At 45.3% G+C, this 24917-nt stretch overlaps 2 protein-coding genes across 4 annotated transcripts; one reads left to right on the top strand and one right to left on the bottom strand.

Annotated features, from left to right (window-relative positions):
* Positions 1-2894: 2894 nt before the first annotated feature.
* Positions 2895-5489, top strand: COMTD1 (catechol-O-methyltransferase domain containing 1). 3 transcript variants are annotated; one of them, XM_036928613.2, is made up of 7 exons: positions 2895-3083; positions 3243-3370; positions 3590-3695; positions 3786-3904; positions 4001-4055; positions 4328-4461; positions 5381-5489. In XM_036928613.2, the coding sequence occupies exons 1-7, from the start codon at positions 2990-2992 to the stop codon at positions 5438-5440; spliced, it is 696 nt and encodes a 231-aa protein (XP_036784508.2). In that variant the 5' UTR covers positions 2895-2989; the 3' UTR covers positions 5441-5489. The 3 variants fall into 3 exon arrangements, with proteins under 3 accessions (XP_036784508.2, XP_036784509.2, XP_036784506.2); XM_036928611.2 differs by lacking the exon at positions 5381-5489 and adding an exon at positions 4659-4911 and having other exon boundaries at positions 2896-3083; XM_036928614.2 differs by lacking the exons at positions 4001-4055; positions 5381-5489 and adding an exon at positions 4659-4911.
* Positions 5490-7402: 1913 nt separating this feature from the next.
* On the bottom strand, positions 7403-20054 carry VDAC2 (voltage dependent anion channel 2). Its single transcript, XM_036928615.2, has 10 exons — positions 19884-20054; positions 19632-19686; positions 18053-18121; positions 17209-17258; positions 13637-13789; positions 13494-13546; positions 12682-12909; positions 11576-11726; positions 9130-9187; positions 7403-7784 (listed from the first exon to the last, which is right to left on the bottom strand). Exons 2-10 carry the CDS (start codon positions 19660-19662, stop codon positions 7693-7695), a joined length of 885 nt encoding a protein of 294 aa, XP_036784510.1. The 5' UTR covers positions 19663-19686; positions 19884-20054; the 3' UTR covers positions 7403-7692.
* Between the last annotated feature and the right edge of the window lie 4863 nt (positions 20055-24917).

The raw sequence follows: 24917 nt of genomic DNA, 5'->3' as shown, positions 1-24917 counted from the left end.
GGCCTCTTCCAAACCCATTTTTTGTGGACAGCTGTTCCCAGTGATTGGTTTGGCTAAGATTTCATCAAGAGTCAAACCCCTCCCTGATTTCTCGTGTGTACCTAATGCCACATACAGGCACCCACACCCATTTTCTCTGCCCTCATGAGCCCAAATGTTCCTTGGTGCCTAATGGGACAGCTACATTTGACCAAAAGGGCAACTGAGGGAGAAATGGCCCTCCCCTTTTTCCCCATGCTCCCCTGGGGGCAGCTACCTACATCCACAGGCCCCTCTGGGGAGGCCCAGCTCCCACCACCACCACCACCAGGGCCACCTCTGAGAAGAACCAAAACTTACTTTGTCTTTAGCCCCCTGGCCTTCCAGGAAAAGGCCCTGTAACCGGTCCAGAGGCAATACTTGCCCCCATCATTGTGAGCTGAGACGCTGGCGCTGCAATGGAAGAGACAAGAAATAAGTAGCAAATGGGGGAGGGAGGTGGAAAAATTAAATTTTGCGTGATCAGCAAGGTTTCAAACAATCGCTCGCCAACTGAAGTGGGTGCCACGTCTATAAGTCATTCTGTTTTATAGACCATTAGGATCTCCAGAGAGAACCTGCATGGAGACCACTGCTTTTTGTTGAAATTAAAATGTCAGAGAAAAAGAAATAGAACAAAACAGGGAATCTGCAATTAATTACCAGGCCATAAAAATTCAATAATCAGGAAGCAGAGCGGCCGCGGGCCCAGAGGTATCAGAGCCAGCGTAACAAGAATGGAATACATTAATCTTTTCAAATTAGTTTTTTAATCTGACGGGGATATATGGTGACAGGCCTTCCCTCCCCACCCGCTCCCAACCTCCTTGGGCTCCAGCCTGAAGCCAGGCTGGCTAAGGGAGGTTCTAGGGTGTGCTGGGGGCCTGCCCAAGTCCGGACCCCCAGGCAGGGGGACACCGAGGGTCTGCAGCCCCTGCTGAGCCCAGGACTATCCATCAGTTGGCCTGGTGGAGGTGCCCCAGCAGAGATGCCAGGAAAGAACTTCCTAGGAGTCTGGTTCCTGCTGGGCCCCAGTGTCAGAAGAGCTCACAGGTGTGTTTCAAGAAAGCAGGAGCAGGGCCTGGGGAGTGAGTGCAGAGAGGTGGTCTCTGAGCTTTGGTTTCCTTCTCAGGAAAATGGGATTACTATCAGTGCCACAGGGACGCTGGGTACAGTGCCTGCTGCTCAGTAAAAGGTCCTCAACTGCTACTTCTTTTGCTGGTTAGACGGGCACTTCCAGCACATTACTCAGAGAGCATTTATTAGCACCTGCTGTGTGCTCAGCTCTGGAGAAGGAGAAACCTGCCTCCTCAGTCCTTCCCCTCGTGAGTGAGACTCACAGTCGGGTCCGAGGAACACTGACAGGGCCAAGCAGGACGCAGAGGATCAAGGCAAGGGAAGAACCTTCTCCTCGTAGCAAGGTCACCTGCCTGGCGACAGGAAACTGGGAGGAGCTGGGGCGGCCTAGGTAGGCCCACTCAGAACACAGGCCCAACCCGAGGACAGCAGGCACCTCCCTCGCTGCTGATTTCAGCCCCCCACGTCCAATTCAAGGCCTTGCCCTCCGCTGCCAAAAACCTCCCCTGGGAGGCTGGGCCTTCTCCTGCGTCGCCTCCCCAAGCCCAGGATTCCCACGGCTCGGGTCAGTCTGGGGCTCCCAGTCTCCACTCGTCTGGTCTTCAGCCTCAGCCAAGCCGCTTTGTCACTGACATCACCCCGAGCAAGCCTGCCTCCGGGCCTCGCTTGCGCCTCAAGTCTCCCTTGGGGAAGCCCCACGGTGGAGCTCTAGTCTGGCCAGCGTGGTTACCAAACAGGCTGCTCCAGCAGCTACCCCAGGGGACTGCCACAGCAGCGGCCGGATGACCTTCTGCCCTTTGGACTTTGACTCCTCTTAAACGTAGCAGAGCCCACTAAGTGCCGGGCCATGTGTAAATCCTTCTCCTGACTTTCTCACTTCATCCACTGGGAGGTCAAGACTATTAATCCCATTTTACAGAATAGGAAATTGGGAAGCTGGGGTTGCTCACCAGCTCTGTGTCCTGCGGCCTTTGAACGCAGCTTCACTAAGAACACTAAGCCAGGACAGTGTCTTTCCCCTCCCACAGTTTAACAGTAGGTGGTGTTCAATCAGTGCTTGCTGGATAGCGTCCCTGCAGGGCAGCCCCACAAGGGGCCTCACTTGCCCTCTGATCTCTTTCCTCTACAAGATGTCTTCACTGCATCCTATGATCGTAAACAGTAGCTGCCATTTACTGAGCACCTACTTGTGTGCGAGGCTGTGGGATCTGGTGCCCTTTACAGTAAGACTGTGGTCCCTCACTTTACACAGAGGAAACTGAGGCTCAGAGGAACTGATGGGCCCAGACCTCACACTCATGTCTATCTGGCACCCAAGGGCAAGATTCTAAGGATGCTGTCTCAACGCCCCATCGACCAGACCTGGCCAGGGCTCCTGAGCCCCACCTGTATTCGTGTCCCCCAAAATCAAGTCCTTCACTCCTTCATCCTGACACCCTTGGTCCCTCCACCAAGAGCCGTCCCTTGATTCCTCCTGGGGTTCCTTTAAATTTCTTTCACTTTGTACTCCTTACTATCCTGTTATACTAATGGCCCACCCACCGAGATATGCCCGAGGGTCTCAGAAGAAATGGTAGCGATGAGGAAGAAGCATAGGCGGGTAGCGCATCAAATATTTCCTCCCTAACCCAGGCCCCTAGACTGCAGGCTTCTTCTGGAGGAGATCCTAGACCCCAGATGCAGGGCTTATTCCCCGCAGGGCGCAGTTCCGAGCGCGGCCACCAGGTGGCGCCGGTTCGCTCGTGCAGGGCTTGCAGTAAGACTGTGTGGCCGCGAGATGGCAATCGAGGCCGCGGCTCGCAGGCAGTGCCTAACAAGGCGGAGCCTGGAGGGTCCGCGGGTCCCAGTAGCCCCAGCACAAGTGACTTGGACGCCGCCGCCTCCTGCCCGCACTATGACCCAGCCCGTGCCCCGGCTCTCTCTACCCGCCGCGCTGGCCCTGGGCTCGGCCGCGCTGGGCGCCGCCTTCGCCACTGGGCTCTTCCTGGGTGAGTAGGGCCAGGCCTGCGGCACCCTCCGCAGAGACCACCGCGGGCAGGGGCGGGCGCTGGAGCGGCGCCCGTGAATCCACGAGGCTGGCTGCGGCCGAAGCGCAGCCCTAGCGCCCTGGAGTCCCAGGCCCTGAGCCAGCACCCTCTCCCCGGCAGGGCGACGGTGCCCTCCATGGCTATCCCGGCGAGAGAAGCGCCTGCTGCCGCCTGAGGACAGCCCCCTGTGGCAGTATCTGCTGAGCCGCTCCATGCGGGAGCACCCGGCGCTGCGGAACCTGCGGCTGGTCAGCAGGGCCGGGCGAACCCCACGTGCTCTCGTGTGACCTTGGGCCGGTGGCGACGGTCTCGGTTTCCGGGCTTCTCAGACCTACGGGGCGCGGTGGGAGTTCCCTGAAGCCGGTCTCCGCCCTCCACCAGGCCACGCCCATAGTCCGCGCTGGGGGTCTGAGCCTGGGGCTCACCTGGGTGACTGGCAGAGCTGATGAGACCCTCTCCACACACAGCTGACCCTGGAGCAGCCGCAGGGGGATTCCATGATGACCTGTGAACAGGCCCAGCTTCTGGCCAACCTGGCGCGGCTCATCAAGGCCAAGAAGGCGCTGGACCTGGGTAGGGCACGACCAGGATCACTAGGGGACAGTCACCGGGCTAGCCTCCCCCTCCACTCTGGCCTGAGCCTGACCGTGTCCCTGTCTTCAGGAACTTTCACAGGCTACTCAGCCCTAGCGTTGGCCCTGGCGCTGCCCCCAGCCGGGCGCGTGGTTACCTGCGAAGTGAACGCAGGGCCACCGGAGCTGGGGAGGCCCCTGTGGAGGCTGGTGAGTGTCCCACACACCTAAGGCCCTATCCCCCTGGAGCCCTGCACTCCCAGTTCCACAAGGGATATGCTGGCTCTGACCCCACTCGGTCCACAGGCTGAGGAGGAGCATAAGATCGACCTTCGGTTGAAGCCTGCCCTGGAGACCCTGGGTGAGCAATAGAGCGGAAAGGGCTTTGGCACCCTTTCCCAAATGAGGCCACTGGGCCCAAGCTAGTGACAGGTCTGCCAGACAAGCTTGGGTCAACCCAGTCCCCCACCACCCGGTTGCACGGTATGCAGCCACATGCAGGGTGGCAGGGCCGGTGCCCTTAAGGCCACCAGAGGCCCTGAGTGGTCCCAGCACCTGGGCCAGCCTGCACAGGGGCTTCCAGCAGCTGAGGCCTGCAGACCTAGCAGCATCTGCCCCTCCCTCCCCCGCAAGATGAGCTCCTGGCCGCTGATGAGGCCGGCACATACGACATGGCCGTGGTGGACGCAGACAAGGAGAACTGTGCCGCCTACTATGAGCGGTGCTTGCAGCTGCTGCGACCTGGAGGTGTCCTCGCTGTCCTCAACGTAAGCAGTAAAGAAAGGACTCCCTAGGGCTAGGTCCCCATCTTCTACCCTGGCTCCGTCCTGAGTGAGCCCCGTCCAGTGTACTCCCATAAGCTCCACCTCAAGCCCGTGCGCCAGGCTCTCCTGCTCTAGTCCTGCCCAGCCTGCTCAGGCACCTCCCTCTGAGGCCCGGCCCTCCGTAATGCCCCGCCCCACAGGTCCTGTGGCGTGGGGAGGTGTTGCAGCCCCAACCGCGGGATACAGCGGCACAGTGTGTGCGAAACCTGAATGAGCGCATCTTGCGGGACGCCAGGGTCCACATCAGCCTCCTGCCACTGGGCGATGGCCTCACATTAGCCTTCAAGATCTAAGGCTGGTCCTTAGCTAGTGGCCTCCAGGGAGGGGACCTCAGAACCCCCTGCCTTTGACCCTGTTTTAAATCCTACAATAAAGTGGGGCCTGATTTCACAATCTTCTGAGACTCCATAGTCACAAGCTAAGTGGGACACTGGGAAGTGGAATAGGGAGGGAAAGCCCAGCACTGACTAGGGCAGCTCTTCGGCACAAAAAGGATCCTTGAGGTCAGGTATTCATCTCCCTGGCACACTGCTGAGGGTCGCCGGACACCAAGGCTGTGGCCAAACCACAACAGCCTCAAGCTGACTGGAGGCAGGATATAACGTCTGAATTGACCTAGCCACATGCCACTGGTCAGAGACCCCCAGCAACTCAGGTTTGCCTCCGCTCCACAGACGCTGGGGTGGAGCTCTCCTTGTTCTCCCTCCTCTCTTCCTCAGAGGGGCAAGTGAATGAAGTTCCTATAAAGCTGGGACTGGTGGGTAGACCTTATCTGGGACCTGAAAACAGGAGAGGCCTTGCCAGGGGCCCAGGGTTGCCCCTTCTGTAGTAGGTTATGCCAGTTCCAGGCCTGTTTTCACAGAGCTGTCAGCTCAGCCTCACCTCTGCAGTGGAGGCCCTGGTCAGTGGACATCACCTCTGAGAATCAGGCCACTTGGCTTAGCCCTGAAGACTTCAATGTTGACTTAAGTGAGGGACCAAGTAGGATCATTGGTCAGAGAGATGTGAAGCAGACAGGCCTATAATACAGTAAACGACCATCGGTACGGCAATTTTTAACAAGCTTCCCAGAGGAAGATGAAGGGAAAGTTAGGCTTTCCAGCATCAACATCTATGAGCAGAGATGGAAAGGGAGCCAGGTGCTTCACTTCTTTTGTTTACATCTCCCCAGTGCCGTAGATCTTATCTCCAGTCCACAGGTGAATACCAGGCTCAGATCTATTTTCTTTACACTAACACATCTCGGACAGAAGTGGCATCAGCCTATAATACACTTAGGTTTTGCCACCACCTGGTTAGGCCTCAGTGGTGTACACCTGAAAGCTGGTACATCCAGGGTCACAAGAGCCTCAAGAGCCCACTGCTGGTGCCTTTAATAATCCTACAGCTCCATTGTAAACTTACCTTTCTCTCCCATTCACGAAAGCTTAAGATGCACACAGGTGAGTAGGTCCACTTTACTGTAAATAGGTCCCTGACAAACTGGTAACTCACTCGTGCCACACCATACGGTCACACCCCTAGTCCAAAGTATTGGACCTGTTGAACCCCAGCCACAGCATGAGGCTGAAGGGCAGCAGCCATCCAGAGGGGTTCAGATGCCCCCAGTCCTATGAGCAGTCTCCTCCCTGATGAGCACCCCAGCAGCCTGAGTCTGCCACTCTACTTCACACTTCTCTCATCTATCCCAAACACGCGCGAGGTGCTTTCACACATAGTGTGAGCAGACATCTTCCTGTTTTTCCTCTTACCTAGCAAGAGGCCCTGACTCAAACTGGTTCCAGGTCCAACTTTCTGCTATCAAGCATGTACGTGTTGTTCATGTGGGCCATTCCAGCCAGTCCCTTAGACCAGAGACGCCAAAATACGTGAAATTTTGTTAGGCTTTCTCATCTCATCAGGTTCTTCTGACCTGGAAATGTTCAGAATGTGTCACTTTTTGAGTAATGAGCCTTAAGGTATACCACATTTTCTTACTTGTTCTCAGGTTTCAAACTGTATCTTGGGTCTAACATTACAAATCTGTTGAACAGATCTCCTCCTTCTCTAACCTTTGATCATATCCTTCAAACTGTCTCTTCCCATCAAAAAAGTTGCTCTGTCCTGCTTTCCCAACTGGAAATCACCTGTTAATTTCTATCACTCAGCCCAAGTCCAGGTGAAGGCTAATGGCCACAAAGCCTGAAGGCATTGCCTCTGGTCTCAAATGTAAGCCCAAACTTTTCAGTGTCTGACTAGACAGAAATGAGTAATGACCTCTCCCTGGGCCTGTATAATCCCCTCACAATCCCTCTGGCTAGTAACATTGTCTATACACCTTACTCCATTTCCCTACATCTAGGCCCATTCCACCTATTAGAGCCTGGCTCATTTCCCACTGCAGCGGCCTGCAGGGTGACATGTATACTTTTAACTTTCAGCACCATCCCTTCATTTAACTAACTTAATTGCTTACTCTCCAGTGCAACCTGAGGTTAACAATTCAGTGATGTTGCACAAACTTACAAACTGAAGATATAAAGGCATGTATCCTCTTACTATAGTCTAAAAAGCTCATGAGAGTTGCTGTAAGGACACAGAGGACTTTGTGGCACATATTTAGGTAAAAGGCAAAATGCTCACAAGAAAAGTAAGTATCAGCTAGATACCAGAGAGATTGGACCTTAGCTGGCAAATTTCTAACTCTGCAAATACTTGGGAGTCACTAATTACGTATACTTGTTTATTCATAATCTGTAATGCTTAGGAATATGAAAAGTACTTCTAACCGTGGTTGAATTCAACTAAATTTTTTTAACCTCTTCAAACTTCCACTGATCCATCTCATTCAATGGCAAAATTCCATGTTAAAAGGAACATAAAAACAAACATGCACACAACCACACAGTTTTCATAAAGGTCTATTTCATTATTGGTGGGTAGCAGATTTAACAGTTAAATACATTTAAATAATGTATAGGTGACTGCAAGATTGCAGCATTGGTAACTAGATACCCAATTCAACTAGAAACCAGCTAACAAGTAACTGTCTAAATATTTAAAATACAGCTCTTGTTTAGATCATCCTTTGTTCTGATCACCTTCTTTGTGGGAGGAAAGCCTGCTGGTCATACTGGAAATAATATTAAGGCCAAATCTTCCAACATCCATTTCCAGAGGTTTCTTTTGGCTAGATTAAGCCTCCAACTCCAGGGCAAGCCCAAGCTTGTGGCCTCCAGCATTAATGCTCTTCCCATCTACCAGCGCAGACAGTGTAAGCTTCACACCTGTAAACAAGAGGACAACCACGACATGCCTGAAACACTGCATGAGAGTCTAGTCTTTAATAATCACCCCAGATCCTGCCTGTCACTTTTCTTCAAAACTGATCTACTAGAGACAGCCACCAGAGGGCACTTGGGAGTGTTTGAGATACAACAGAGAATGTTGGCACTGTCCTTGGTAAGCCAAGTCAAAAGAGCTTAAAAATGTTAATGAAGTTCAAAGTGTTCTAGAAAATACAATAATGTTCAATAATACACTGTCCAAACTAAAAGAAAATCATAACTGGATTCTGGAAAGGAAAAACTACAATAAAGAGAGACATGGGGAAATCTTAATATATACACTACATATCGGTATTCAACTAATGTTAATTGACTTAGCTGTGACAATGGTATTGTAGTAATGAACAAAGTCTTACTCTTAGGAAATACATGCCAGGGGTGATGTATCTACAGGTCTACAAAATATACATGTAAGTAATTCATAAGGGCATGTGGAGAAAAAAAGATTATGCATGAATACGTGGTAAATGGTAGTAATTGGTGAATAAGGTCTATGGGTGTTCATGGTACCATTCATTTCTTTAGGTTTCAAGATAGTCAAAAGTAACAAATCTGGGGAAAAATACATATTTTGAGGAGGAAAAAGTTCCAGGTGCTTTAGAACGTTGCTATTCAAATGGTGGTTCAAAAACCATTGACATTGACATCACAGACGAGCCTGTTAGAAAGACAGAACCCCTCCCTTATTCCAGATCAGTGGGATCAGAATCTGCATCTTCACAAGATTCTCCAGATGATTCATGCACACACTTAAGTTTGAGAAGAAAACACAGCAAGGCTCAAAATATGTATAATCTCAAAATGAGATTATACAGACTAAACCACCAAAGCAATGAGTGAACTATAACTGGAGATAGGAATATTACAAGACATTTTAGGTACAAGTGAGGAAAGTGAATAGAGAACGGGTATTAAATAGTAATACGGTATCACTGATAACTTTCTTAGATGGAATAATGTTTTGTGATTATGCAGAACAGTAAAAGGTTCTTATTCTGAGGAGATGCATGCTGAATATTTAGGGAAGTGTCATGATATAGCTGCAACTTCCAAACAACCTAGCAAAGACAAAAAAAGCGAAGAGGAATACATACAAAACTGTGACAAAAGGTAAACGTGTTCAATGTACTCTTCTGTGTGCTTACAAAATGTGAAGATATTTTGTAAACCATAAAAAGACAAAGTCAAAGTAACAAAGTACTATTCCCCACAGAATAACAAAGTAACAAATTCTATTACTCCCCTATAAGACTATCAGAACAATCCTATTATCAGGAATACTTACCAGGCCTCAGTGTCTGAGTATAGCCCACTCCAATTAAACTAGAGTTGTTGACTTTTGCCTAAAATGCAGAAACAACTGTAAGAAACATTTCCAAGTGGAGATAAAGCCCCTGCAGGTTTCCCTGACATACAATCATGAAGTGTCCAGCTTCTTTATTCACATGTGAGCTAATAAAATTTAGTAGTTATTAAGCCAAACAAAAGCCACTTAATTCTTAGTCATTAAACTCAAAAACCAAATTGTCACAGGGCACAACACTCTTATCTACTGGGATGTGTCTACAGACTCCAAACTGTCCGTGTGGCACAAAAGCCTAAGCAGCTCTCATAAAAATCGTCCTTGTTGAGTCTAATCTAGCACAGTAAAACCATGCCCAAATGTGACTAATAGAAAGTCCACCAGGTTCACTGGTTGTGGCACACACCAGCCTCACAGTGTGGTATGTGAAGTTTAAATTTATGATTCAGTCACACACATTACTACTTTCAGGGATCTTCCTAAAGATTCAGAACCATGAATGTTCCAAATCTCCAAATGACAAGCACTTCCCCCAAAGAAACAGATCGACTAAAAATCCTTTACCTCACATTCTCAATTTTAGTTAATGCCCATGGGTCTGGGCTCTATGTAACTAGACCATGCCTTAGAAGTTCCAATGCGGCGGTATTTACCAATCCAGGCCTTGCCCTCCTTGCAAAACTCTATTACCTAAGTATTTAGTCACAGACTTCAAGAGCTGAAATGGACTCCAGAGAGCAAAACGTGGTAAAGAAAAGTGCTATTCTCTCCCACTACTATCATTAAGCCACACCAGGTGCCTATGGCTGTAAATGGGGCACCTTAACAAATCTCCAGGGCCTAAGCTGTCTAGCTAGTTAACTGCTCTTCAGCATTTTGGGTGCTATGGTAGTAAAAAAGGTACCATACAGCCTCTGGGTTCAAAATAGATTTGGAAATGATGTGATGTCTACACTCTTTTTTTAATGTGTAAAATCAAAACAGCCCAACCCAGAGAGAAAAATGATGTAACCACAGGCAAAAGTCACATAAACGGTGCACAAATTCACTTGACACTATAGCCAAGTGTTCATGAGCCACCAATAATATGAGTTATTTGTCTAAGGAAGAAATGCCCCACTAGTGACCATCTTGTGCCCAACAAACTAAGAGCCTAACACTGTATATAAACTCCTATTATTTTAGAATAGGAGTCAACCATGAAATTGTGATGGAGTGATGCTCAACTGGGGCAATGCAGCACTACTTAGGTGGGAAATGCTGGATAATCCCCAGGAGTCACTCAATGGCTCACAGACCCCAAGATGCCTTTCCATTCTAGGTTATGAGAGCTGCATCTTCAGTTGGCATTGTATCTGTGCTGGTGTCACAGACATACATCTGAAAAGCAGAACAAAGTAGCTACCAGAGAACAGTGCTGTGTGACGCCTAAGGTCTTAGTTGCTGCAGTACAGTTAGAAATAGAAGGGAAAAACAAATGAATCACTACCTTGCCAATGGGAAAAGCTTTCTGGGTGCTACTCCTTCTCGCTGATTACAACTGTACTAAGGTCAAACAAGAATGGAGCTAAATTCAACTGCCTAAATTATCAAGACATATAGTTCTCAAGAATGAAGATCACTTTATGTAGCAGAAGTAACTTTCATCATAGGTTTAACTTTCTTTCATTCCCAGTATAGTACAGCACAAACTGACACACGAACAGCTGGCTCATCTGCCTGAAACTGGAGCCGGCCCCTTTATACCTTTATACCACACTGCACTCCCTACCTCAACCCACTATGACTGAGGGAAGGAATACCAAAAAGAGCCTAAGGACAGGACTAGGGTGGTTGGTCAGCCGACCCAGCTAACCGTGGATGGGTGGGGACAGGAGGGAGGGAGTCTTTGGGATGCAGGAATTAATGCTAAAGCTGGCATAGTCCCAAGCAAAGCAGGATGACTTAGATGGTTAGCCTGTTCAAGGGGGAACTCAAGACATGCAGTCTCGTCCTGGACTACCCCATCTTCCCTCTCTCCTTAGCAGTGCTAAGTCCTCTCTCTCTCTCCTAGCTTTGGTTTCTTTATCTGCAAAATGGCAAGTGTACCACTGACCTCTCAGATCAAATATGAAGATATTTTGTAAACCATAAAAAGACAAAGTCTAAGTAACAAAGTACTATTCCTCACAGAATGACAAAGTAACAAAGTGCTATTACTCCCCAACAAGAACTACCCAGGACCCAAAACACTGGCTTCCCAGGGCCTAAATATCAAACTTCTCTAACACTGTCTTCAGTGATAAAGCAGCATTCCAAATTCTAATCCCCACCTGTGTATAAACTAGGGATTGTGTGAACCACAGGTCAAGTTTTCAACACAATTCAATATACCCAAAGACTAATACCCACAACCAAAACCCCATCCTAAGCCCACAGCAATACTCACAGAAATGGAAGCAGTAGGGTCCAACTGATACTTAGCTGCAATGCCAAAGCGGGTGCAGTTGGTACCTGATGTCCAAGCAAGGTTTACTGAAGTGTCAAGATCTTCACATACTTTCTGATAGATTGATCCTCCAAATTCTGTCCCATCATTGCTTTAAGATATTTTAAATTAGTAAAATTTAGAATAGTCAATGTAATAACATCTTAGGCACTAGGCTGATGATGTAGCATTAGTTCTAAATAAAAACAATTGTTCATATGGGTCTCTAATGTTCTACTGAAAACTTGAGAAAGTTGTAAAGGCTGTTTTCCCAGCCTATATCCAAAAACAAGGACTGGTCAAATACGTCATGTTACATCCACAGAGCAGAATTACCATACTAATAATCACACTGCAGCATATGTAATGCTACAGGAAAACGGCCAACATGTATTAAAGTAGGGGGAAAGAGGTATAAACCAGACTTTTCAGTATTATTTTATACATACATACACATACAAAAAAAACGAAACACCAAAATATTTAACAATTAACAGAAATTATATATTTAGGTGAGGAAATTATGGGTTCCTTCTTTGTACCTGTGTTACACAGAATTCACTATTTTTATAAGGGAAAAATATTCTTTTTAAGTCTTTCCCACATGTATTTGGGTTAGGTAAAAACACCATACATTATAGGCAATTATATCAAATTAGCACCTTGCACGTCATAGACAATTATGTCAAATGAATACACTGGTAGAGTTTGGCAATGTCTTAGCCTCTTCCAAAAATCAAAAGCATACCAAGCCTCATATGAAATGAACAACTCACTCTCAGCACCAAGTCAGACCAACATTTTTTTTTTTACTAAAGTATCACTGATACACAGTCTTATGTTGGTTTCAAATATACACCGTTACAACAGTTACCCTTATTATTAAATCCTCCAAACCAACATTTTTTTTCTATACACTTTTGAGAAGCACCCTAGGTAATGCCCAAAGACAATCTTTTTACATTAAAAGAAATCATCTAGGTTGTACCTAGATTCAGAGAGATGACAGGAGATATCAATATCACCCAAAAGTCCTACATAATATCCCACAGAAAAAAAATACTTACACATTAGTGTGTAGCTGGAAGTCTCCAGTTCTGTAGCCCACAGCAAAGTTATTCCTTGTCAGCTTTGATTTGGCACTGTCAAAGGTCATCTGGTACCCAGCAAGCCAGCCCTCATAACCAAAGACAGCTGAACCATGGATTGCAGGCCCAGCAAAATCAAAGTCAACATCACAACCAAGGTTTATACACTCCCTCTTGTAAGAAGACTTGATTTTACCACTTTTCTTTCTGGAAAAAGAATAAACTGACTTAAAACTGACACCACAGGGAAAAACTTACACATATAACTTCTGCACAGAGGGCACAAAACAGATTTAAATGAACTACAGTATAACTGGGGAGTAAAATTAGTAGTAGGATAATCATAAAATAAAAAAATACAGTTCAATGAACTCCACGACAATGGCGCAATGGGGTAAATGGACTGCTACCACTACAGGAAGACTGCTTTGCAGAACTAGCTATTAGTCACAAAAACCTATTAGAAACATGTTCATTACCTAAGTTACTGCCATAATGAAGAGGCAAATAATCACACTGCAGCATATGTAATGCTACAGGAAAACGGCCAACATGTATTAAACCAGACTTTTCAGTATTATTTTATACATACATACACATACAAAAAAAACGAAACACCTGCAGCAAGCCAGCAATAGCAACACAGTACTCATGCTCCAAATGCAGAAACAGAAATTCACTACAAGGCAGCCTTATAAACTATCAAACAGTAAATGTGAATCCTCCCCCAAACATGCAGAAAAGAAATGTTTTTAAATTTAAAGCAAATAAAAATGTTTATCCATGCCTACCCCGTGTTCGGTGAAAAGGTGGTATCAAATGTCAGTTTCAAACCTTGACAAATCTATTTTGAAAGAAAAGAATTTGTTTTCAGCTTTTTCCTTTTTGAAACAAAAAATAAAATTAATATTAATGCATATTTTCAGAATCTTACCTGGTCTTCAATTGCGATTTCTGTTCCCAAAGTGTTATCAGTGTTCCATTTTTCTGTGAAAGTCAGACCATACTCACACCATTTATATTTGGTCTCCAAAGTCCCAGTAACTTTACCAGTGTCTGTATTAGATGAACCAGATGTTGAGAATTCCTAGTAAGACAATAAATAATTCATGGACTTTCTCATAAGTATAAAAGAATCCACTGCCTAACTTACACAAAACAAAAAAACCCCACTGAAACAGTATGGTTGATCCTTGACAATGGCAGGGGGTGGGGTGGGGGGCAGCACACAGTCAAAAATCCAAATGTAACTTTTGACTCCCCAAAAGTTCATACTGATAGCCTACTGTGGACTGCAAGCCTTACTAGTGTAACAGTAAGCCAATTAAGACATTTTGTATGCTGTACATATCATATACTGTATTCTTATAATAAAGTAAGCTGGGGGAAAATTTTTTCAAATTGTCACAGAACTCCAAAAATGTTTTCCAATATATTCATTGAAAAAAAACCCACATACAAGTGGACCTGTGCAGTTGAAAACTATGTTATTCAAGAGTCAACTGTGATATCACTAATCCTCTTTTTTCTAGCTTTCTGAATACTCCAACTCTCTGCTACTCTCTTGAGTACAGGTAAGAATGATAAGTCAGCCTATAAATTACTGTCACCCTACTTACAGCTGACATTTCCAAGGAACTGATCACAAGTTAACCTGTATCTAATTCTCAAGTGAATAACAAACTGTGTTCTTTTTTAAGGAAACTTCCACTAAATCGGGTGATTTTATTTGGGATTCAATAATTAGTTTGTTGGGTGAGCGGTGGATGTTCTGGCACTGAATCCAATCTACCCAATAGTGAATAAAACACTAAAAAAATGATTATGGTTAATCACAGATCCCTAATATTAAAATCAGACTTTATAATAACTGACACACGATTCATAATGAACTGTTTACTGAAAATCCTTAAAAGGAAAGCACTCCACTGTAGGAATCCATGCCATGAAAAAAAAAATTTAATTCTTCGGTGCCAATATTGTTTTCCTGAGATAAAGAGACTTCACCAAGTTTCATGCCTTTCCAAGTATCTTTCACAATCTTATAAAAAAGGGGAGGAAATTATAAGAAATACACTCAACTGGTTTGTATCATGCATAATATGAACTATACTATGTATAACATATCAGAAAAAAATAATCTAATACAAGGAACAATGTGAAGTGCATTATATAATCTTGTTTGAAGCAAATATAAGTAACTTGCTAATCACTAATTGCACATCAATTAAGAGGAAAGCATAATATGGAAGAGGGCATACTTAAACTTACAATCTACTACAAATAAATCCAGAAAGCTAATAATCTTTCAAAGCTCACTACACAGGCAGACACTGAAATCTTCAAGATAAAGCATCAAAATGCTCTCTGAGGGTTGTGATTCACAGTCTGACTGCTAATGACAGCTGTAACTTTTGGAAACTGGAAAGCCCAGTCTACAGAAGACAACTGACCTGAACTAATGGAGAACTTTAACCTGAAACTGACACCTGCAGAGTGCGGAATTATGAAAAGCTGTATCAATAGGGGAAAAGGCCAATCATCCTTCACTTAGAAAGGAGAACATTTGTATAACTACTACTCTGCAGTGAAACAGACTCAAATTCTCTGGTCTTAATTACAATCTCTGAAATTAGATGCATTCATTAATAGGAATTTCCAATCAAAGCTTGGCACTCAATGCCCACACTAAAAAGCACAGATTACATTAGGAAAGCACACTGGATATTAAGTTAAAGGAGTTGTGGCATTCAGTTCTGGCTGTCTCTTACTAAACAAGTAACACTGAGGAAGACACTTCACTTTTCTGGGTGTTTCCTCAATTGTAGTTAACAAAACTGACCTCTGAAGGACTAAACTAGACTGGCACTGTGAAAAGCTCTGTGCATTTTCATGTGCTCCACACAAAAGGAGAATATTATTAAAAATACATACATGGAGCATGTTCTAGCAGATACCTGGAATGGGGAATATGTATGAGCAGCTATTTTTAACCGTGAATGACATTGACTAGTGACTTGAGGCCCCACCCACTGCCATCCATCAGTCCACATAATTAAGAGTCAGCCTATATACATGCCAAGGAATCCTCAAGACACAAAACCAAGATCACACTGAGGGACCGAAATTGGGCCAGATGCCACCACTGGCAGAGCTTACACCCTTCGCTCCATCACGAAGACATTTAGATGTCTACATTCTGGGGTGGCCTGGACATCTCTGCTGTTCAGGTGAGAAAACAGAACCAGTCATTAGTGCGACTTATTTGGGGTCAGGTACATAAGATCAGTACCACACTTGATGAATTATATACATTAAATGGAAACAAAAACATGATGTATCTAACTGAACTCCTATACATTCTTCATGATCTTAAACCTATTTCCATAAACATTCCTTAAAACTGTCCACAATAAACCTTTCTTTTCCAACAAAGATTTTTATTTATCTAGTATAAGATCTATACTATGTAAGTATTTAGTATAAGATCTATAAGATCTCTGAGTGTTTAAAGTTCAGTTTGTCTCTCTAGCCAGCCAATAAGCTTTTTAAACACACGAATTGAGTCTTATACTTTTTTTTTTAAAGGCCTTTTGTGTTTCAACAAATACACAGCAAGTGTAAGGGTCTCAATAGCTTAAGAACACAAAAAACAAACCCATCTAAGTCACTGCCTGTAACTTTTTACCTTGAGTCAAGTAAGTCCAACCACACTGCACAGTCAGGCTTCTTTTTAGAGCAAAGAAACCAAATGACAGGTACAACCAAAATGGAACCCCAGAAATCCAAGTCTGGGCATTAAAAAACTACAGGATGAATTTTAATAAGTAACAAAAATATATAATGCATTTTAAATAGTTACATGCACTAAGGGAGTTAACTATAAGAACTTTTCAAAATAATCAATAATATTCAATATATACACATTATATCCATCCCCAAAACAATCTCAAAAATTTTTGAGGAAGAAAAAAAATTACACAAATTTTACTCCCTTTGAGGGAGTTTGTTAAGCAAAATCAAGCATCCAAACACCAAAATATTAACCTCTTTAAGATCAGGACTCTAAATTCACAAAATGCAGGTGTGAATCTTCTCCAAAGAGGGCTGCTAGAGTATGACCATTAGTACACTGGTATCAAGAGTTGCTGTGTATTTTTATGCCCGGAAAGCTTAATGTTTTTTAGGCATTAAAAGAAAATGTTACAAAAAAGTATAGTTTCCCTGCCTTCCAGCTTATACTGAATAAACAGAGTCCCAAATGATCAGTGTCCTGCTTAAGTTCCTTGTGCATACACAGCAAGTAATATGGCAAAAGACTACAAAAATCAGAAGTCACATCCAAAGTCAAAATAAATCAAGTTACATGCAAATCCCTTAAGACAAAACTAACTTCCATCTCTTCTTTAAGATAAAGCAGACAGGTGTCTTTTAGTTACGACTGTTTCATGGGTTGAAAAATTATATAAAGGCTCATCAGAACTTATTAGATAATCTAAAACTCACCACACCACTGCATGACTTTGTTTTCACATCCAGTTTCACCAACCCAAAACCTTCAAGTAGAAAGAAGATAACAAAGTGATTCTTTTGCATAAAAGCTGCTTACCAATAATACATTACACACTAAAAAAAAAAATTTCATATATTCAGAGGGGTATAAAAATGTGTACTGATAACACAAAATTTAAATGAAAAAAACTTAAGCTATTCTATATGAACTGACACATAAAGTACAGAAAAGCTCTATGCAGCTTTGCCTAGTGTTTTGGTGAATATATGGCACACACACAAATGCTTTCAAACCATTTTCAAACCTAAATATCAGATCAGAAAATCAACTTAAATCTCAGAATAGCCAATAGTGTTTATAAGGCAGAAACTGAGAACTGTTGCAAAGAGGTATCTCCCCTTGTGATTAATAATCGTTAACTGGAAAAATGACAATGCAAAGTAGGGGTGTGTGTGTGTGTGTGTGTGTGTGAAATAAAATTTTCAAGAAAACCCAAATTCCCCTGAAAAAATAACCCATTGGGAGTCACCACCACAAAAGCAGAACAGTAATACATCATAATTGTAGTCAACCAAGGCCTAAACTGTATCTGAGGGAAATGAAGGCCCAGCTGTTTTTTCTTAAAGGTAAACTCCTTGAATGATGGTTTGAAAAAATCTGTACAAACTGGAGTGGTGGGAAATGTGGACTGTTAACAGTACTAAATTAACAAATTTTAGCTAAACTGTATCTAAGAAAAGAATTAATGCAGCAAGGTATTCACAATTTGAAGAAAGTAATTTCCCTAAGCAATCCAAACACACATGTTCACTTCTAAAATTTTTTAGAAGTTCTTACCAAATCCTTTGTTGAAAATATCTCTGGCAGCTTTGCCAAGGTCAGCATATGATGGAGGAATACATATTGCTGTAAGAAATACATTGGAAGAAACATTCCAGTGTTATTCTTGTTCTCCCACTTTCTGTCCAATTACTAGAGGATGACCCACTGCCATTTTTAAACTTAAGCAGTCCAACTTGCTGGGGTGTGTTTGATAACACCACAAACTACAACAAAACTGTAATCGCCAACCAAGACGTATTTGTAAAATGGATAACAACAATTAAATGGCCACACAAACTTGGGAAATTCCTTCCAAAATAGAAAAACTGACTTTGTATCCCTAAATTTATGTAGTGCCTGTGAGAAACACACTCACTGGTCCAAATTCAATAAGTGGACACGGAGACAAAGAGAACAGCACAGCGAGGCTTTAATGACGGTCTTGCAAGATGGGGTGTCTGGTGGGCAGGCACACCTGGGGAGTTTGGCGCCAATAACTTATCTCCTAGTACGCGAGTCCCTCCCCTGGTTCCTTATTGGCTGAGTACTACAGGGTTCACATTCTTTCCCGGACGTCGTCTAAGCCAGTTATATCTTTCCTTTACATTTGTCTTAATATTATTGGTAGGTTTAAAAAAACACAAAACAGGTATTGCCAGGCCCTAATCAATTCCTCCACCCCCACTCTCAGCCCAAGCAGCTTCTACCACGTGGCCCTTTGTTAATACCTTACTGTTAAAATGTTTAAACATTCTAGTGGGAATACATCACATTTAGGTTTTATACTCTTTCCTAACAGTGCCTTATGGGCTGGACCTCCTAGGACTGGACTAGTACAAGTAGTCAAACACATACACACATATACATCTATCTATGCATACAGGTATATCTGCCAAAATTCACTGGAAAGGGTCGATTTAATCAAATGAGATACAATCAAAACCTAAGACAAGACCCTCTCCCCCAGTATATCCCTTAGAACCTTCACTGACGTCTAAACCACGATTCTGGAGTAGAAAGTAAAAAATTAACACTTGGGGAATTTTAGTATTGGAATTTAGAACACGCCCACCTCCGTTTTACTCGTGTCTACATCAACCATACACAAAATGGCACTTTAAATGTATTAATATGCCAATTCCTGGGCCAATGCTGCGTTGCTTAAGGGCAAGCAATCTGAGCACGTTACCCCAGCTCATTCATTCTACAAAGCACGTCCACGCCCTTAAGAGCGCATATAATGACCTTGCGCTCTCACAAGGGGGGTTACTACTTCCTCCAGAAAGCTAATCCAATCCTTTAAAGACCAACAATTAATAACCTCTTGCTTCTGAGTTAATCAAAGGCAAGTCCAAAAGCTGAAGGTGAACACGGCCAAGACCAACTCCCAGGCCTGGTCCTACCCAAAATAAAGCAGCTCAAAATCTGGGTTCCTCCTTCGCAGAGCCACGGGATGCAGACTGCGCAGTGGCTACAGAAAAGGGCGGATTTCCGAGTCCTTGGAGAGATGGGGCGGAAAGAAGCTGCGGTTTTTTGGTCCACAGGCTTCGACTTCCATCCCACCGTCGCCCCATCCCGCACAGACCCTACTTACACCGCGAGCAGCTCTGTCCGAAGGTCGCCATGGCGAGGCCGTGGGAAGAGGTGATCTGAAGAAGAAACAAGAAGTGCCGTCAGCAGAGGACACAGGTGGTCAGAGAAGAGGGGTCTCAGGGACAGGCGGGGGCCCGCGGGGGTGGCGCGGCCATCTTAGCTCCCGGGGCCGACCACGAGTCCGGCTCAGCCGTCCTGTCGTGGCCGCCGGGGCCTAGGTCTCCAGCTCGGAGTGAGGCGGGCACGACGGTACCTAGTGGTCTCCCGAGGGGGCCGCCGCCACCGCCGCCGCTCGGCTCGCAGTTGAGGCCGCTTGGTTAGCTCGGAGTGCGGCTAGAGCTGCCGCGCCTGGAGGGCGAAGTGAAGGAGACACCGTTCCGCCCGCCGCAACCCTGTCCTCCCCGCGCTAGGACCCCACACTGGCCCCGGGGCTGTCCGCCGCGCCTATCCCTGTGGCGCCGTCCGTAGGCCACTCCAACCCGCTCCGAAACAGCCACTTGGACCAAGGGCACTCCCGACCCCGGCGTGAGCTGTCTCCGTCCATCGACGGAGGCCGGAAAGGCAGAAGCTGGCGGACCTCAGGTCAGGCAGCGACGAAGACAACCCCAAAGGCGAGAAGGCGGAGGAACGGCGGAGGCAGCGCGGTGGGGGCTGTGCGGACGGGGGCTGGGACGGAGGCCCCTCGCGTACTCGTCACGGGCGGGGGCGGAGCGTCAGGCGCGTACCCGTGCGGGTCCGGGCACAACTGGGTGCTGCCGCCGCGCCCGTCAGTCACGTACAGCCTTCTCACTTCCTTTCTCGGCTATGGTTCCCATACTCTGCAGACACAGTCCCCGTATACGGCGTCTGGAAAGAGTCAACTGGGCGTTACTCGCGTCTTCTCTGAGCAAATGCAAAGTGCGCTTCTGCAAGACCCCCTTTCCAGGCCCAGGGAGAAACGAGGTGGGCACAGGGAACCACTGCCGCCTCACTCCTTCCTTGTCCGCCTCCCTCCGCGGTGCAATTGCTATGCTGGGCGGGACTCTCCTAGAGGCTCGCAGGTGCTACCCCTCCCTGAATGTATGTGCGCGCGTCTCAGAGCGCCCCGCCCCTCTTCCCCGCTCTGGCCTTGCGGTTCCTCTTATGCCGCCTCCGCCCCGCTGAGGAATGGGACTTTACACACGCTCAGAACCGTATCTGTCTTGATGAGTGAAGCCGGCTATAAAATTTAGGGATAATGCTGACCAGGCATTAGAATGTTGCACTCGGGTTCTTTGGGTGGGCAGGAACGGTGAGGGATCCGAGGGAACAAGAAAAAATAAGCCACCTAATGAGATTGAAATGGGGTTAATTGAGGTTCCATAATCAATCGCCAATCTCAGCAACTTACCCCTCTGTTCCCCAGTTTCCTCATCTATAAAATGACAAGTTTAAATGAGTTGTCTTTAATAGCCATTGTCTTTAATAGCCATTGACTTTAATAGCCACTGAGCCAGAGTACACGCGCAAAGCCTTTTTTTTCCAGATCCTTTGGCTCTGAAAAACACCTCTGCTCAGACGCTGCGAAGTTCCACCCTTCTCCTACACCAAGAAAAGGATAGCTAGATAGTGCTTCCCAAATCAAACGAGATCAGAGCTGCAGCCAAGTGGACTTCCGTCCCTTGAGCAAGCCCAGCCAGCAATCTTGCCTGGTAGTGATTGGAATTACTCATGTGAAGTGTTAGAAGAATGGAAGAGTCTTTGCTCCTCAGAGCTCAGGCACCAGAAGCACCGATTATTGCATTCAAGCTCAGACAGATTGGTCTGACATCCGTGGCTCCACGGGGAACTGGTCTGCTCTAGCTATGTTTGATGCTGTTGTGAGGCTAATGGCAGAGACAGACATCGCAACTGCAGTAAAACACATCACCTCCCAAGAAAAACCTAGTCTGTGCTCAGTCACCTCCAATACCTGCAGGAGGACTTAATTAATTGTGAACTATCTATAGCATTTTTAACCTCCAGAGAATTTCACTTTACCACAGAATACAGATCTGAGGCTTCACCCTCTAACAAACCCAAGAAATGTTTACAATATTTAATGACCAAGAGAAGAATCATGGCAGTTTATTTCAAAGTTTGGTTCAGTAAATATTTCTGTGTACTTACATCCAAAGCCCCTTATACCAAAGCAGCATTAGTAGCAGGCACTACTTACAGAACAACTACCTTCTGCCACCCTCAGGGGAAGCAAAGCTCTCAGGCACTTATTGTCAAGTGTATGTAGAGGTGTCAAGAACTGTGAAGGATCCAAGATTTTACCCTACTTGCAAGCAAGCAAGTTAGCCTGCCATAGTTTCATAGGTTCATAGATGCTGGCAGAAGACGTGAGAGTCAAAGGTCAGAGACAAAGGACTTTGTTACCTGTGGCACAGCAGGCTGCATATGCTTCATGTTCAAATCAGTTTCCCTTGCCCTCTATGCCCCACAGGAATGATGCAGAGCACACTTGGCAGAAGTTGTGTACACCATGTGTCTGTGTCACAGCTGAGGAATCCTGTAGTTTAGGAAACCCCCTGTCTTGTAAGGAGCTGCTAACAAACCTGACCAACCTTTTTTTCAGAGGGTGACATTATTATACTCAGGAAATAAAATCTGCCCTCTTCCCCAGAGAGAGACACTGCCCCTCCAAGGCTGTTTGCTATGCAAACATCTTTGAACTGAGAGTTTGAGATAAAACCTATCACAAGACATATAGAAACTCCATAAAGAATTGTCCCACAACAACGGTTGGGGAATTCAGGAGTTACAAGTACAATGTTAACGTAAGCACAAGAGAACTGTGGGCACCGTTGTCAGACTAGGAGACACCTGCACTAAAGTTTGGAAGTAGGTCTTAGCAAATTAAAAGCCAATAGGTCAAGAATGGAAAAGCAAATTCTAGAAAGAGGCATGTACAAAGCCATATGGGGGTTTGAAGTGTCAAGAATCATTTGGAAGCCACAAGTGATTAAGTAAAGCTGGAAAAACCTATAGAAAAAGGTGGCTGGAGTCAAATGCTAAAGGTCCTGAAAGGAGCAAGTGAAGAGGAATCTAGGATAGTTGGTAGCAACACTTCTAATTTGAGCAGCTGGGAGGACAAAGGTTCCAGTCACTGTTGGGAAGGCTACAGATAGAGGGATAGGTGTGAGGAAAGAGAAGATGATTCAATTTCAGGTAAGTGTGAGGAGCCAGAGGCCACTAAAATGGAGTTGTCCAATAGGAATTATGAAGCCTAAGAGAAAAGTCTGGGCAGGAGACATTGGTATGAAATTTTTAGTTTTAATATGACTAACCATGGGTGTGATTAAAGTCAATGAGAGAGAGGGGACAGGAATAAAGACTGTAGATGCCTAACAAGCCCTGGTGTTCCAGGGAACAAGAAGCAGAGGAACTAATGAGGGAGTACTTACCTGGAAGCCAAAGGCGGAGGAAAAAGTCAGTGGAGAAGGGAGAGCTGAATAATGTCACATCCTGAGGAGTGATCAAGAAAAGTGAAGACAGTATTAGTCACTATTGCTGAGTAACAAATTACCCCAACACTTAAAGCTTAAAACAACAAACATCTTATTATCTGAAAGTTTCTGTGGGTAAAAATTAAGAAATGGCTACAATCAGGACTCACAATAAAGGTAGGTCACAGGGAAGGCAGTATAGCACAGAGAAGACAAATAATGACTCTATAGCATCTTACTACACTGATGAACAGTGATTGCAATGGGGTTGGGGGGGACTTGATAATATGGGTGAATGTTGAAACCACAATGTTGTTCATGTGAAACCTTCATGAGATTATATATCAGTGATACCTTAATTTAAAAAATTTTTAAGGAATGGCTTAGCTGGGTGGTTCTGACTCCCACTGAAATTGCAGTCCAGATTTTAGCTGGGGCTACAGTCATCTGAAGGGTTGACTTGATAAAGGATCTGCTTCCAAGATGGCTCCCTCATGTGGCTCTTGCCAAGAGGCCTCTCTTCCCAATCATGTGGGAGTCTTCATAGGGTTGCTTGAGTGTCCTTATGACATGGCAATTGGCTACTCCAAGAGTATGTGATCTGAGAGAGAGACTGAAGACACAATGTCTAATATGACCCAGCCTCATAATTCACAATGTCATCCCTTCCTCATTCTACTTGTTAGAAGTGAGTTACTAAGACCCCTCCATGCTCAGTGGGGAGAAATTAGGCTCCAACTTTTGAAAGGCATGTCAAAGAATTTGTGGATGTATTTTAAATCACCACAGTTGATTCTCTGGTCACATTATTCACATTTCTTCTAAACGGAAAATGCACTAATCCCTCTCAAGACTTCCCCAAAACTTCCAACCTTCATTGCATCAGCAACAGGCTTCTCAGGTATAGTTCCATAAGTGCAGCAACTCCAGTGCAGTGTCTCTTACTCTGAAGACCTATGAACTGAAGAGACTAGCTGTCTTCCTCCCCTATACATACACATACCCAAAACACATGGGGTAAGATAGATACAGGATAACAGGGAGAAAGATATCCCTGGCCCAAAAAAGAGGGAAACAGGACATATATGGGTTCTGATATCCAGCGTGGCCAGTTTTAAAGGTTCCTTTATTAGGACTCAGCCCTACTCCTGTCTGTGCCAGATGAGGTCACATGGGGAGAGCCACCTATCCACAGACATTCCTTCTCTTCCTTCCCCAGCTCTGTTTCACAGTGTAAGCAGTACCAGCCGGCCCACAGCCAAGCTCCATCTCCCCTCACATACACACACTCCTTGACCACCCCCTAGGTGTAGGTCACTGGCAGTTTAATCCATGCTCAGGACTCTGGGGTAGAATTCCATGCAAACTCAAGAAGCAGCCCTGTCTCAATAAGGAAGACAGATTTTCTGTATCCAGAATTTGGTCCAGATATGAAGAAGATGAGCATGGGCTTCAGTGGGCATCTTCCATTGGTCTACAGACTTCTCACCCTGTAGGAATAGGCACAATATCTGACAAGGGTTTGAGTGGGGCCCTCTAAAGTATGAGGCCAGAGTGGGGACCTCCTTTGACCAGGGCTGGGTAATACTGGCACTAGGGACTAGGAATCTTCATGTGATTTAAAAAAATGTTTGAAACAAATATTTATTGAGATGAGATGAGAGGGAGAGAGGACCGTAAACTGTGGTTATGGTTAGAATCTCAGACGTTGGGCTGTAAGATTTAGCAGTGGGGCATTCTGTGTGATAGCTAGCCATGAAAGGTGCACTGGAAGCAAAGTTTACTGGAGTTGAGGGGGTCCACTAGGTTGAGGGACCATCTGCACCCCCCCACCA

This window comes from Manis pentadactyla, chromosome 8, assembly GCF_030020395.1.
Source record: "Manis pentadactyla isolate mManPen7 chromosome 8, mManPen7.hap1, whole genome shotgun sequence".
Taxonomy (NCBI): domain Eukaryota; kingdom Metazoa; phylum Chordata; class Mammalia; order Pholidota; family Manidae; genus Manis; species Manis pentadactyla.
The sequence above is the reverse complement of the archived record's forward strand: the minus strand, read 5'-3'. Positions and strand labels throughout refer to the sequence as shown.